Raw genomic sequence first — 13262 nt, forward strand, 5'->3', positions numbered from 1 at the left:
AGGCTCCTAACTTTTTGGGTTCGTTTTAATCAAGCTTTTTACTATTTCGTGTGTGTAGGTGTTGGTTTTAGTTGTAGTATTTGTATTTAATTTCTCATTTGGTTTGTTCCTTGGTTTTAGAATCGTAAAATACTAATTTAGCAAATGTAGGCACCCTAAATATTATATTAAAGCTTTTGCAAAACACGGTTCCTCGATAAGATATAACAATATACTTTGTTTGGGCTTGTTTCCCGTTTTAAATTTAAATATACAATACAGTAAATTCAAAATAAACTATTTCATTAGCCACTGAATTTTTTGCTGTTTTTTTTTTTGGTTTTAGTTTCTTACATTATTTCTTTTAGAAATGAAATCTTCTTTCTTTTAGTTGTTTTAATTTAATGTTATACTTTTGTTTTAGATTTAGCATTAGTGTAGGTTTAGTTAAAGTTTGGTTTTAGTTGAACATTTGTTTAGCTTTATTCAAGTTTTGCTTTCTATTAGTTTTTCTCCACTTCGTTTAATTCATGCAATGCATTCTAGTTTACTTTCTTTTCTTTTGTTTTGTTTTGGTTTTCTTTTCTTTTTTTTTCTCCATAAAAAATTGTTTCGCCTTCCTCTTATGTTTTTATTGTTTAGTTTAACATAATAATTGTTTTCCAGTTGGGTTTTCCTTATTAGTTTGTTGTTAATAAATTGGTCTTTGCTTCGGCTTTCGATTTAGCTACTGAATACATTACTATAATACATATAAAGTCAAATATGATCTTATTAGTGTGGGGTTTTTTGGATTTCGTTTTTCGTTTTTTGGTATTTGGGTTCTTGGTTTTTTGTTTGGTTTCTGGCTTTTGGGTTTTTGGGTATGCACCACATAGACCGTCTGTACATGTATGTATATACGAGTATATGTGTGTTGTATATCTAGATATTGTATATGTAACCATATATATTTTGCATACCCCGCTCTAGTTGGGCGCGCGAGAGGAGGGATTGGGGATGTGGGGGATATTTTTTGAGGGGAAGGACCCTTTCTAGATTCTATCGTGTAAATACACCAAAATGGCTGCTTCGTCATAATCGGCCTCGAAACGTTTTCGAAAACACGAATCCAGTTCTTCATTTGCATTGGCATTGACTGGGCTATACATACATACGAGTATGTATGTATGTATGTTCTATTGGACCTGGTTTGGCTAGAAGAGTTACGGTTGAAGCATGATTCTCGAAGTACCCCTTGAGCTCTACGAATCACTGAGGAAAATAAAGTATACATTTATCTGATTCTGGTTTACGTTGGAGGTAAAACACAAATGGACAATGTAACACAAAGCTGGACGTGGGACTCGGACTTGTAATGCAACGAAAGTCAACCAAGGACATGGTGCAATACGATCCTTCAATGCGTAACATAGTATTTTGTTTTGGGGAACCCAGCTCTAAGGCGGTTGAAAAACTTGCGTATTATAAATTGTTACTGTTAAATGTTGTTACTTAGGAATTTGTTGTCAGTTGGTTTGCTTCTGCTTTGGTATTTTGTATAATAAAGACCTGTCTTTGGAAATTCGGTCCCTCATATCAAAGTTTTTATTTTTTTTTTTGGTTTTTATCTCGTGTTTAAAGGTATTTTGTGGGGCTTAGGAAACCAGTTCAAACGGGAATTTGATCTTGCACCAATTACTCAATTCGATTCAATTCGATTCGATTTGATTTGATTCGACTCCGTATATCGTTAGTTGTATATCGATCAATTTCAGTGTTATCATGCGTATTCGTTTTAAGTTGTTGTAGAGTTGAAACCCAAATATGCATGAATTCATAACGTTAAAGCTGGCCGCATTCCATATCGCGTATCTGAATCTGTGTGTTGCTGTGTGTTTCCGGTTCGATAATCGATGTTTATTGATATCCTTAGTATTGCTCTGATCTGTTTTGTTCTGTTCGGTTCTGTTTTGTTCTGATCTGTTCTGTTCTGTTGTGTTTGGTGTGTTGTTATCGTCTTGTGTAGATCTTTGTTATTTATTGTGATAAAGCTATTTTGACAGCAGTCTTGAACGTTCATTTCAATTTAAATATTCAATATTATAAATAGGTATACACACATTTGTTTAAGGGTTCATTTAGTTGGTTTGTTTCTTGTTCCTTGTTCTCCTTTGACCTTTTTTTTTTTGCTTGTCTGGGCCTTTAGTTGTACATATGTATACATATAAGTTTAGACCTATCAGACAATTGGGAAACTTTTTGGTTGAGGGGAGTAGTTTCGTTTTCATAAATCAAAACCTAGGCGAGGGGCTTGGTAATGTGGTAAATCTTCGATACTCTTAGTTGGCTTTAAGTGGACTGCATCCTATGGCTATATAAACTACAGTTTACAGATATTTTGATCCTTTCTGGCCCTGGTTCTGTATATTATGCAGAGTCTGTCTCACTGACTGGGGAATTGGGGGGTTGGTGCGAGAATGGGTGGAATTTTTTGGGAAGCTGGAAGGTGGGGGCACTATCTGGCTATCGGGCAATTCAGTTGTCTGTATATCGCATTTGTCTTCAATTCAATGGGAACTTGGGAACTTGGGAACCTAACAAAGCGTTAGAAGGTTGCACATTACCTAATTGTTTTAGTTTCTTGCTTTGATTTTTTACTTTAAATAACTTCGATGCTCTCAGTTAATACTTTATAGTAAGTAAGTATATATATATATATATATATATATATAGTATATATAATGTTCCTTTTAGAATCTTTAGAAAATCTTTACGTAGCTCGGCCACTTCTGCTATTATGTCTACACTACTCTGCTCTATCAACTCGCTTCTATTCGTTCGCTTCGGTTCGGTACTATTATTTTCTATCTGGAGCTTGTAGTTTGTTCCGTTGTTACACATTTGCCAGCTAGCTTGTATATGTTATTAACGAGATTTACTTCAATATGTTACAAAAATTCCAATTAAAATTGTTCACTTTAGTATGTAGACTATACTAAATAGTAGTTCGTTTTTCGACTTCTTCTTTCTTCTCATTTGTAACTGAGTTTAGTCTACGCTACTGTATCTTCTCGTCGTCTCAAACTTCCGTTCAAAAGCTATTCAGGTTCTTAATTGAGTTCATAATTCTTGGTAGAAAAGAATGGGCGAAAAACAGCAACAACGAAAATATATATGTATGTATATATACTATATATATTTTTAATATATGTGTAGAAAAAGAAGACAACAACAAACTTGTTTCCTTTAAACTTGTTTCGTTAGTTTAGTTAAAGCCAGATCTACATAGTACATAGATGTTAAGTAAGAACTCCCATCTTGTGTGTTTATTTTTCGTTTATCCTCGGTTATTGGGGTTCTCTTTTTTTTTTTGCTATCTCTTAGTTTTTGGTTTTCTGGTTTCGCTGTTTTCTAAATCTCGCAACATGCACTTTACAGTTAGATAGTTTTTCATTGTTCTTGGTTTTGAATTTTGTTGTTTGATTTTTTTTGTTGGTTTTCCATTTTCCTTGTTATGCTCGTTTTGTGTATAATTGTTGGGTCTTTAATGGGTTCCTCGTATGCTTATGCTTTCACTTGCCTCGCACACACAGCCAGGCCAGACAGACACACATCCTTCGGATACAATGTAAATGTATGTACATATATATTCGCACACAAATTTTAGACAGACGGACACTGGAATTTGCCATGTTCGTGGATGTTTTGCAGTTGGTTCGCTGCACCGGAAGCGGAAGTGCTGGGGGTGGGGGGGGGCATCTTTCAGGGGGCTGCAGTTCTTTAAGGGTTATACGGATTTACTGGTATGGACTTTTGGTGCCAGATCTGTTTAGGTTTGCTATTGCTATTTCTGTTTCTGTTTCTGAGCGTTTACATACGTGGATTCTACATACTGGTGCCCTACGATCTATGTCCTATGACCTAACTTCCTAAGCAATCTGGTCCTGTACACTCGCATTCGCACACTCCCATGCACATACACACACACACATACACTTCCTACATGCTATATTATGTTAAGTATTTTAGTATGCATGTACAGGCTGCCTTGGCCCAAGGTGAAATATTACAAATACGTTTAGCCTAAAACTTAGAAAAAAAAGTTACACAATTACATACATACATATGTATATATGTATATGTATACATACATATATTCTGTTTGGTTTTCTCTTATTGTTTTTTTCTTTCTTTTGGATGTTTTTTGTTGTGGGTAGCCCTATATATCCATATACAGATATAGATACATAGTGTGTGTATTCTGTATATTAATATGTATATGCTAACATTTGACTTTTTTCTCATCTCGAAGAGGCTTATTTACAAAAGGCCGAGTTCGAAATTCGACTTGTAGAATTACTAATATTACTTTTACCTCTAGTATTACTATAACTATGACTACCACTATTAACTACTATTATTGCATACACGTTCTCTTTTCCTAGTAAACTTATTCGAGGCAATCGGCTTGACGCTCCCCGTCGTAATCGGTTCGTCCATCGTTATCGATTTGACAATGCCACCACTAGTTCCGGCCACCGAACCTTCATTTCCACTTCCGCTTCCGCTACCGGTCACTGTGAATGCGGGCGCTGAACTCGATGGCGGTACTGTACTTATGGTCATGGGCACATTCTGCTGATCGGGCGAACTATTGCTGTTCGTATTGGTGTTTGCCAACGATTCGACGTCTTCGGGTATCACTGGTATCGGTATGATCGGTATAATCGGTATCATCGGTATCAGCTCCATTTCCCGCCCAATGAGCTGCTGCAACATGTGCTCTTGCGCTTGTGACGATGGTCTCGATAGCGATTGCGATGGCGATTGAAACTCCGATAACGACGATATCGGCGATAGCACGCGTTGCCTCAGCGCTGTCTCGGCCACTTCGAATTCGGGTTTAGACTTTGACGTAGACATTGATGTTGATGTGGATGTGAATTTCTGGGGTGCGGATGAGGTTGGCCAGGATCGATCCGGCCTTATTGTTAGCATCTCGATGTTAATCACGGAGTTGGAGCGCTCTCTTTCTGATATTCAGCTGCCGTATTTGTTGGAAGATGCGTAGCTATTAACTGCAGATCCATTTGATGGCATGTGAGTATCAGGCACTAAATGTGGTGTTCTACTAGATATAGGTGGCAAAATAGGGCTTGTTGGCCAATGGTAAGTAGCAGCGGCGTTATTGGATGAGGGAACACTTCTATGCAAAAAGCAGTATGTTAATTGTCGTTATCAAGTACACTTTTCAAAATAAATCAAATGTTTTTGTTTTTATTTCTTTGTTTTGGTTTAATGGCGATGGTTTGATTCGATGCAAATCGTGAAATGTCAGAGCGTTGGAAAGCCATGAAGAGTTAATAAAGAAAAATTTGTAAATTGAAAAGCCTGCCGTTAGTGTTCGTCCAAAAGATCTCAACTTTCAAAACAAATCATAATTGAAAGAAAGGAGAAACAAGAAACGGTCAAGTAATTGCTTTTGCTTGACCGTTCCTCTTGATGATTGATTAGAAAACAAAAAGAAAGGCTATAATTTCCTCAATCACAGTCTTTAATCACTTGAATCTTGCATAGAAGACGTTTCTTAATTCGCTTTTGGGTAGCCACCGTGACTTGGGATGTAATTTGGAGGAGTCAAGTGTGTGCAATGGACAACTACGGAATATATATTTACAAATGGGTATGCAAGATGACAGGTTGGATGGTTGGAAGGTTGGATTTGGTTGGATCTGGAATGTGTGGGGTACCCCAATTCTCACTGTCCAGGAGACAAATTGGCTCGCAGACAACGAACAAAAACAAATTGAAATGACAGGCACAAGTCTCGCTTTAATGACATAGGCATACATATGTGGGCGTGTGGATGAGGATAATGGACATGGCTCATAGACATAGACATAGACATAGACAGAGATAGATACAGACAGAGAAAGAGACAGACAGAGACAGAGAAAGAGACAGAGAGAGAGAGAGAGAGAGGGGGCAACTCACCTAGAATGGGGGAACAGCATGGGCGCTGCATTGAACATCGATTGGGGCGTTGGCGCTTGAATGGGTGCAACTGCAGCTGTGTCAGGATGTAAAAAGTTCCGCCGCTGCTCGATCCGCTCCTGGTGCTGGGTCAGACATCGAGACAATAGGTCTGGAAGGCTTTCCATGTGCTCCTGCAAAAATAATTCACAAGGGGCGGGGGTGGGGTTGGGGTAGGCGTAAGTAAGTCACTGGGCAAACACAACACTCCCGATTGTTTGTCATACTTGTATGCTCTGCATTTTGTCCTCTAGGTTGGTTAGACGCTCTTCGATGGCATCCTGACGGCTAGACATGTCCGATATTATCTCGTAGACCGTGTTTTGTGTCTGCGAATGGTATTCACACAATCACAAACATTCATTTGCCCATCGGCTCATTCACATGTGAAGTGTATTAGTGTACACAAAGCTGCACATTCGAACTTTGAATTGATTACATCTCTTATTCAGTTTGCAGAGGAATTAAAATAGGTTCCACAAAATTATCGACTAACAAATATGGAAAATTGTGCATCGGAAACATCGATGGCTGCGAGTAAGCAGCTATCGATTCGTGTGCGATTATCAAAGTTCGATTGTATGCTTTCTGTTCTGCTCTATAGCTACCTTGGCCATGTCAGTTATTGTGTTTGCATTATCCATTAGTTTGCGCTGATCCATTTTAACTTTTCGCAACCTAAATCGCATTGGAAGAGTCATCAATATTACAGAGAAAATTATTTAAATACAATGTGATAGATCACTGCCAACACATAACACTAATTAATCCTTTTCTCACAAATAAATTTTCATTTTTAGTGTGGGAAGGATTTTTCGTTTCGTCCAGCCGAAAACTCACTTTTCATTTATCAAATTTATTTACACATCGGACAAATAGATAACAGAGTGCTTCGAAACTTTATAATTGGAATATAATATTTGTGTTTGATATTTTTCAGTTTCGAATCACACAGCTATTAGATAGAGTTCTCTGAAAATATTATTTATTTGATTATTATTATTTTTTTGGTGTGTAGAATTCGTTGTGCCGTAGTTGATAGAAGGATTATTTTGGAGTAGGAAAAAAAGTCCATATTCGGGCGTTAAAATTGCAGAAAATCGTATCGTGAAAGTATCATCATATCATTCGGCTGATCCCTAAGCCATTAATTTCCCGGTTGAAAATAGTGGTTAGTTTGGATGAAACTAAGACGATTCACACGATTCGGTGGAATGGGTTATGTTTTGAATTTTGGACAGATAACAAGAATCGGGTGTCACGCAATGCAATGGAATGCTGTGAAGGCAGTTAGTAGTAATGTATGGTATACGATAGTATGGTATATATGGCATATGGTATATGACACTGGGCACTAGGCAAAAGCACAGATGATATTGCGATAGTTTTAGATACGAGATTCTAGAATATTTAACGCAGCATGCTAGGTTATGTGGCTAGTCTCGGTTATTGCATAACGTAAAAACAGGGCTTTACAACCTATTTACAGGCTAGTAAAACGAGTTCAATCATTTGTGGTTTCAACATTTCAGTTTAGTACTTGGTATTATCGTTTTTAGTATTTTGATTAGTTCGTTTTTGGTTTTGGTTTCTCGTATAGGTTTTAGTTTTACATTCTTTTCGTACGGATGTATGTACAGATTCTGATGGATGGCTTTCCCAAAGCTTTTCTACGATTATTGATGGGCACATAGATGAGTCTAATAATGATGGGGGCAACAGTACAGGGTTAGTTTTACGAACTGACAGTGAGTTTCTTTGTTATTTTGTTAGCTAATCTGACAAACAGAGTACGTACAGCGATTTATGTGGACAAATGAGAGTTAGTTTCACGAAAATGTTGGTTGAGACAGAAAAGAGACAGAACATAAACAAACAGAGACGACCAATGATATTTCCCCAATCCAAAGACCCGAAAATTTCTTTACGATCTGATATCATTTAGGCTTTAAGTTTGCTTTAGTTGTTCTTAGGCACTCTTCTTTTAGTTATTATCTTTCGATTGGTATTTGTTCTTAGTTGGTTAGTTGGTTGGTTGGTTGTTTGGTTGGTTGGTTGGTTGATTGTTTGTTGATAGATCTCTAAAAATACTCACGCATATATAGCTAGAAGGAACTTTCTTTGGTGGGTTCTTACACGGCCGGGATTAACCCGTTTTACTAGTCTTGTATGTTTGTAAATGAGCCAAGTTTCACGCAGAACATTCGCCGCAGCATTTTTCAGCTAAATTTTGGTCCAAAGAAGAAACGTATACAAAGTAATTAGAATGCATATGTATATAAATGGTATACATGGTATATATGATTTTTGATGTGATATTCGTTATTCGTTATAGTAGTATATGTGGGTACGAGTATCGTATATCGCCGGTTCGGTCAGTCGGTCGCATCGGAATCAATTCGTATCGAATCAGAATCTTGAGACTTGGTACTTGGTACTTGGTACTTGGAACACGATCAATACCCGTTTGGTCAACTGCGTGTCCATCATGAAGTTGTGCACATGCTTCTCGGCACGGGTCAGCTCCAGTTTCCGGGAGACAACGGCCACCAGTAGAGCCGTACAGCCGGCGCCCTGCAACGACGACGTGGAGAGTGGTGAGATTTGGCATTGAATTTCGAATATCGCGCGCAACTGAGGTGAGTTTCGAACTGATCCCAGATCGGAGATCTGACTTAAGATCAGGAATCCAGGGATCTGGGATCTGGGATCTGGGACTCCCGGACACCCAACTCCGTAAGTAAATTAGGCAAATCTATACAAATTGGCCAGTTACCAAGTCGACATTATATTTATGATTACTATGATTAACGTCCCAAAAGTATGATTATTATTATTATACGAAATACTGCCTGTGACAGCGGACAATAAATTTATATAATTACGTGTGAAATCTAACGACCAATTTGCTGAAATTGGCAAATGGTCAAAGGCAATTTTCCTAATTTTCCTAATTGTGGACACAATTGCACTCATTTTCTCATTTTCTCGAATGCCAGCAATTTTTTTTTGTTGTGGATAGTGGTTAGTTTTAGTGGTTTTTTTGGGGGTTGGGTGCCCGGCCATCTGTAATGCCAGTTGGTTATTTTCACTTTTGGTTTATGCATTCAAAATGAAAGTTGCTTTTGTTTATCAAGTTATATAGTCCAGAACTTTTGTTGTTGCTCTCACAATAGATATAGTACTTTTATGGATGTTACAACATGTATATACGTTATGTTTCATTTGGTTCTTTTCTTTTCTTTCCTTTTTTTGTTTGTGTCTTCAATTTTTTCACTTTGTTATTTTGTTTGCTTCTCGATGGTTGAACGATTAATGGGTGAGTGGATTTGAATGAGTTTGGATGACTGGAATGGCTATTGTCTAATTGAAATTACGAAATAGATGGAATTGATTGGAATGCAGCAACGTTTTTGGGTTAGAGTTTTTAGAGATACGGAGTTGGATGTGGGGTTTTAGATTCGGATTTAGATTAGAGTAATATCAAAAGGGTTAATCGATTCGGGTTCGGCACATGTCTATATGTAATACAACAGTTAGAGGTGTCTGGCAGAGAGTTACATACACACATAAGTACGAAACAATTAGCTAGGGAACAAAGTTGAAACCATAAATCACGATTCATAGTCAAGTTAGGAACGGAAATATCTATCATAGCTTTATTACTTTTTTTTTGTTTGGTTTTTCTTTTTTTTTTTTTTGCAATTTTTTTATACTTTGGTTATTTTGGTTATTTTGGCCACTACGACATGATAAATATCTCAAAAAGTCTAAGAAAGAAGCAGATAGTCAGACACGACTGGTAGTGGGGAAAATCGAAATTGAAATCGAAATATATAGTCAAATATGTAAATGGTAGAGAGCGTGAGAAGAAAGTAAGCCACACAAAAGCAGAACTGGATAAAAGGTGAAGAAAGATAGTAGAAGGGAAAATACTTATTCAATTCGTTTATAAGCACTATTTCCTATTTTCTATTTCCTATACTGTTCACTATGCCTCATTTTTCGATTTATAGTACATATTTTGATCAGTTCGATCGGTCGGTCGGTTTCTCCTCGATCGTTTCCAGACTTCAGACTTCAGACTTTGGGGCTGGACTTGAAAATACCTATTCAATCTCAATCTGATCTCGGTTGATCTCAGGCTGAAAACATGCGGTTAGGTTGTCGCCTCAAATTAAAAGTTCTTAAGCTTGTATTTTGGTGATTCATCTAAGTTTTCTTTTTTTTTGTTTTGCTTTTGACATATGTATGTACAGTTAACTAGAAATTTGACGATTCAGGTGAGTTAAGATTTTTCATTGTGTTCATATTAAAAGTGGCGGCGAGGGGCGGTTGTGGTTGTGGGCGGGTAAACATTCGTATGCAGTTTATGTAATTATTTACACGTGATTTCTGTTCTATTTGAAATATCTGGTATTTAAAGAATAATTTTATTTGTTTTATACATATTTCTTGATTGTTATGTTGTGTGCAATTGTTGGTAATATTTTGTTGTTAAAAACTCACCATTATTCCTGTACTGACAGCGATACCACGTCCACAGTACGTATTCGGAACAATATCACCGAAACCAACACTCAAAAATGTTATCGCTATCAGCCACATTGCATTCAAAAGATTCGCATGTTCTTCATCATGAAATCTGTTCCATAAACCAGCACGCGTTTGTTTTTTTTCGTTTTTTTCATATACATTTGTTTTGTTCGAAATATATATATATATATATGGATATATATATTTGAATTTGAGTTATGGTTTGTTTATGGATTTAATCAGTTGAAGTTTCAGTTTCAGTTTCATTTTCAGTTTCAGGGGTCAAATTGAATACACGCGTTTATATTTTAAATGAAAGGGAAAGAGAGATAGAGAAAAATATCGTATTGTTGGCTTAATGTTCAAAAATAAACTATAAAAATCCATTAAAAACTAAACTGGCACAGGTAAAACTGGTTAGTAGAACGAAAAAATCGAACGCATAACGCATTTAACAGAAAACAGTAACGCAAACGCAAACGGAAACGAAAGGAAAAACAATTGTGGAAACGAAAACGAAAAATAAAAGTTAGAATGGGCATTCTGCATATAGGAAAACGAGATTAACAACAAATGGACGAGTAAACTGGTGAGCGCACACAATACAGTGGTCCAAAAAGAGTTTCATGGGAATTGGTTTCGTTTAATATTTTTTTGTTTTGTTTTTCGGTTTTTTTTGGGTTTTTTTGTTTTTTTTGGGAGGGGGTGATTTTTGGCTTTTGAATATATCGAGATGTTGACAGTTATGTACGTAACCGTTAATATATATGTATATATGTACAACCATGGGGGTTTTTGGCCCGATTAAAGCTTGCTGTACAAAGGTGAGAGTTGAAAATATATAGTATATGTATATATTTTTGATGAAATCTAGTGATTCAATTCGCTTAATGAAGAAGGCTTCTAGGGTGCGTTAAATAATTCCATTTAATTTCCAAGGCTCACACACGCACACACACAAACACAGAGAGAGCCATTCTCGCACACCCACACACCCACACACCCACAGACATTAATAGAATTTGCCGGAGCTGTCAGAAAAGATTTGTTTTGATTTTGTTTTTTTGTTTTCTGTTTTTTGCCAGGAAGCAAAAACTTTTCTCGTTTTTTCCTCCGCTTCCTCTTTAAAGTACACATGTGTATGTGTCTGTGTGTCAGGATTTTTTGTTTTAGTTTTCACTGGCAGAAAAAAGGACAAAGGGGAAAAGTTACATTGTTATCTACACTCTTTAATGCGGCAAAAACATACACACACGCACACATGGTGATTATGTACATATATTTAAATATATATAATGTATACTTATGGTTATAATACAGCACACACACACATACGCGCACACAAAGTGGATGGGTGGTCACATATACATGTATTTTTTTTGGTGATGATTTACAACAGATTGCCAGTGTGTGTATGTGTGGTAGTGGTAGTGGGTGGGCGGAGAACTCGTGTGATTGTGTGTGTGGGTAGTAATCGCAGCCTGACTGAAAACAAAAACCAGATGGAGCGAGATGGATATAGATATAGAACTATAGTTCGACATTTGCTTTTCGCTTTTTTGCAGTTTATTTTGGCTTTTGGGGTTTGGTTGTTTTGTTGTTTTGGCGACGTTTTGGGCAGACAAAACGGCAGCTAAAATATGTGCGCTGGAATGTATGCTACGAAAAATGGATATGTGTTTATACTTTTCTTTGTGTGGGTGGCGGCAGGCTCCACCATAACGGATTTTGGATATTTGAATTTGAATTTATAACTGAGGAGGGGTTTGCATATCGGGAGCATCGAGAAGATAGGTCAGGGAATACGCCCGCACACGTACACAGGGAAAAAAGTGGTACACACACACACGCACACATAATAAAAGATGAGGAAAGCTTTTTTTGTACGATATCGGTGATATTCACTTGTATATCACTGTGAAATAGTTGTAGTACCAGCACTTGTACAACAAGGGTTATACAATTTCAGAATTTGAAATTTAGATCTGGCATATTTTGTTTTCTGTGTAGAGGGCAGTGTGTGCGTGCGTGTGTGTGTTTGACTTGATTTGGCAGGTACAATTACTATAAAATACTATATATGTGCGAAGCAGGCGTTTTCTGTTCTGTTCTTTTCTTTTCTTTTCTGTTCTGTTCTGTATTATTTTGATTCTTTTTTTTCGGGGGCGCCTCAGTGGCGGCTACTTTTCTGGGCCACCCCCCCTTTATTATCATTCTCCTCCTTCACCTCCACCTTCTTCTCTCTTCATATTCTACTACTCCTCCTCTTTGGCTTGCGATGGGTTTTGATTTCTCATATTTTTATGCATGAAAGTTTGCTGTTTGCTGTTGTTGTTGCTGTTTTTTGTTGATGATGATGTATGTACTTGTTGTTGTAGTTGTTTTAGTTTATTGTTTATCTGGTTATAGAATTTCGTTATTGTTTGTATGTAGATATATATATATTTATATATATACATTTTTGCAACTGTTCTGTTCTGTACTGTTCTATTTTTGCAATTTATATTCATTTAATTTGTTTTTGGTATTATCGGTATCATAAATGGAGTTTTTGGGAGTCTGTGGTTTTGGTATTTCTTGAAAGGTTTTTTTTTTGGTTTTTGGTTTTTTTTTTTTAGGTTTTTGAGGAAATACTTACCACCATGCCGCAGGTGAGGGTGATACCGCGTCCACAGTACGTGTTTGGCACAATGTCGCCGTAGCCGACACACAGAAATGTGATGGCCGTTAGC

At 36.9% G+C, this 13262-nt stretch overlaps 1 protein-coding gene across 8 annotated transcripts in view; it reads right to left on the bottom strand.

Moving 5' to 3' along the window:
- Nucleotides 1-4913: 4913 nt before the first annotated feature.
- Nucleotides 4914-13262, bottom strand: part of LOC122623588 (small conductance calcium-activated potassium channel protein) — a 57190-nt gene continuing 48841 nt past the window's right edge. For 5 of the 8 annotated variants that reach the window (XM_043802821.1, XM_043802819.1, XM_043802820.1 and 2 more), the window contains 7 exons: nucleotides 10504-10639; nucleotides 8458-8568; nucleotides 8090-8217; nucleotides 6603-6672; nucleotides 6222-6323; nucleotides 5956-6128; nucleotides 4983-5167 (listed from right to left, as the gene is read on the bottom strand). In XM_043802821.1, coding sequence (XP_043658756.1) covers nucleotides 5002-5167; nucleotides 5956-6128; nucleotides 6222-6323; nucleotides 6603-6672; nucleotides 8090-8217; nucleotides 8458-8568; nucleotides 10504-10639 — 886 coding nt within the window. In that variant the 3' untranslated portion in view covers nucleotides 4983-5001. Of the gene's footprint in view, nucleotides 5168-5955; nucleotides 6129-6221; nucleotides 6324-6602; nucleotides 6673-8089; nucleotides 8218-8413; nucleotides 8569-10503; nucleotides 10640-13262 lie in introns of those variants that run through there. The other 3 variants (XM_043802823.1, XR_006326412.1, XM_043802825.1) reach the window with 3 other exon arrangements.

Source organism: Drosophila teissieri, chromosome X (assembly GCF_016746235.2).
Source record: "Drosophila teissieri strain GT53w chromosome X, Prin_Dtei_1.1, whole genome shotgun sequence".
NCBI lineage: Eukaryota > Metazoa > Arthropoda > Insecta > Diptera > Drosophilidae > Drosophila > Drosophila teissieri.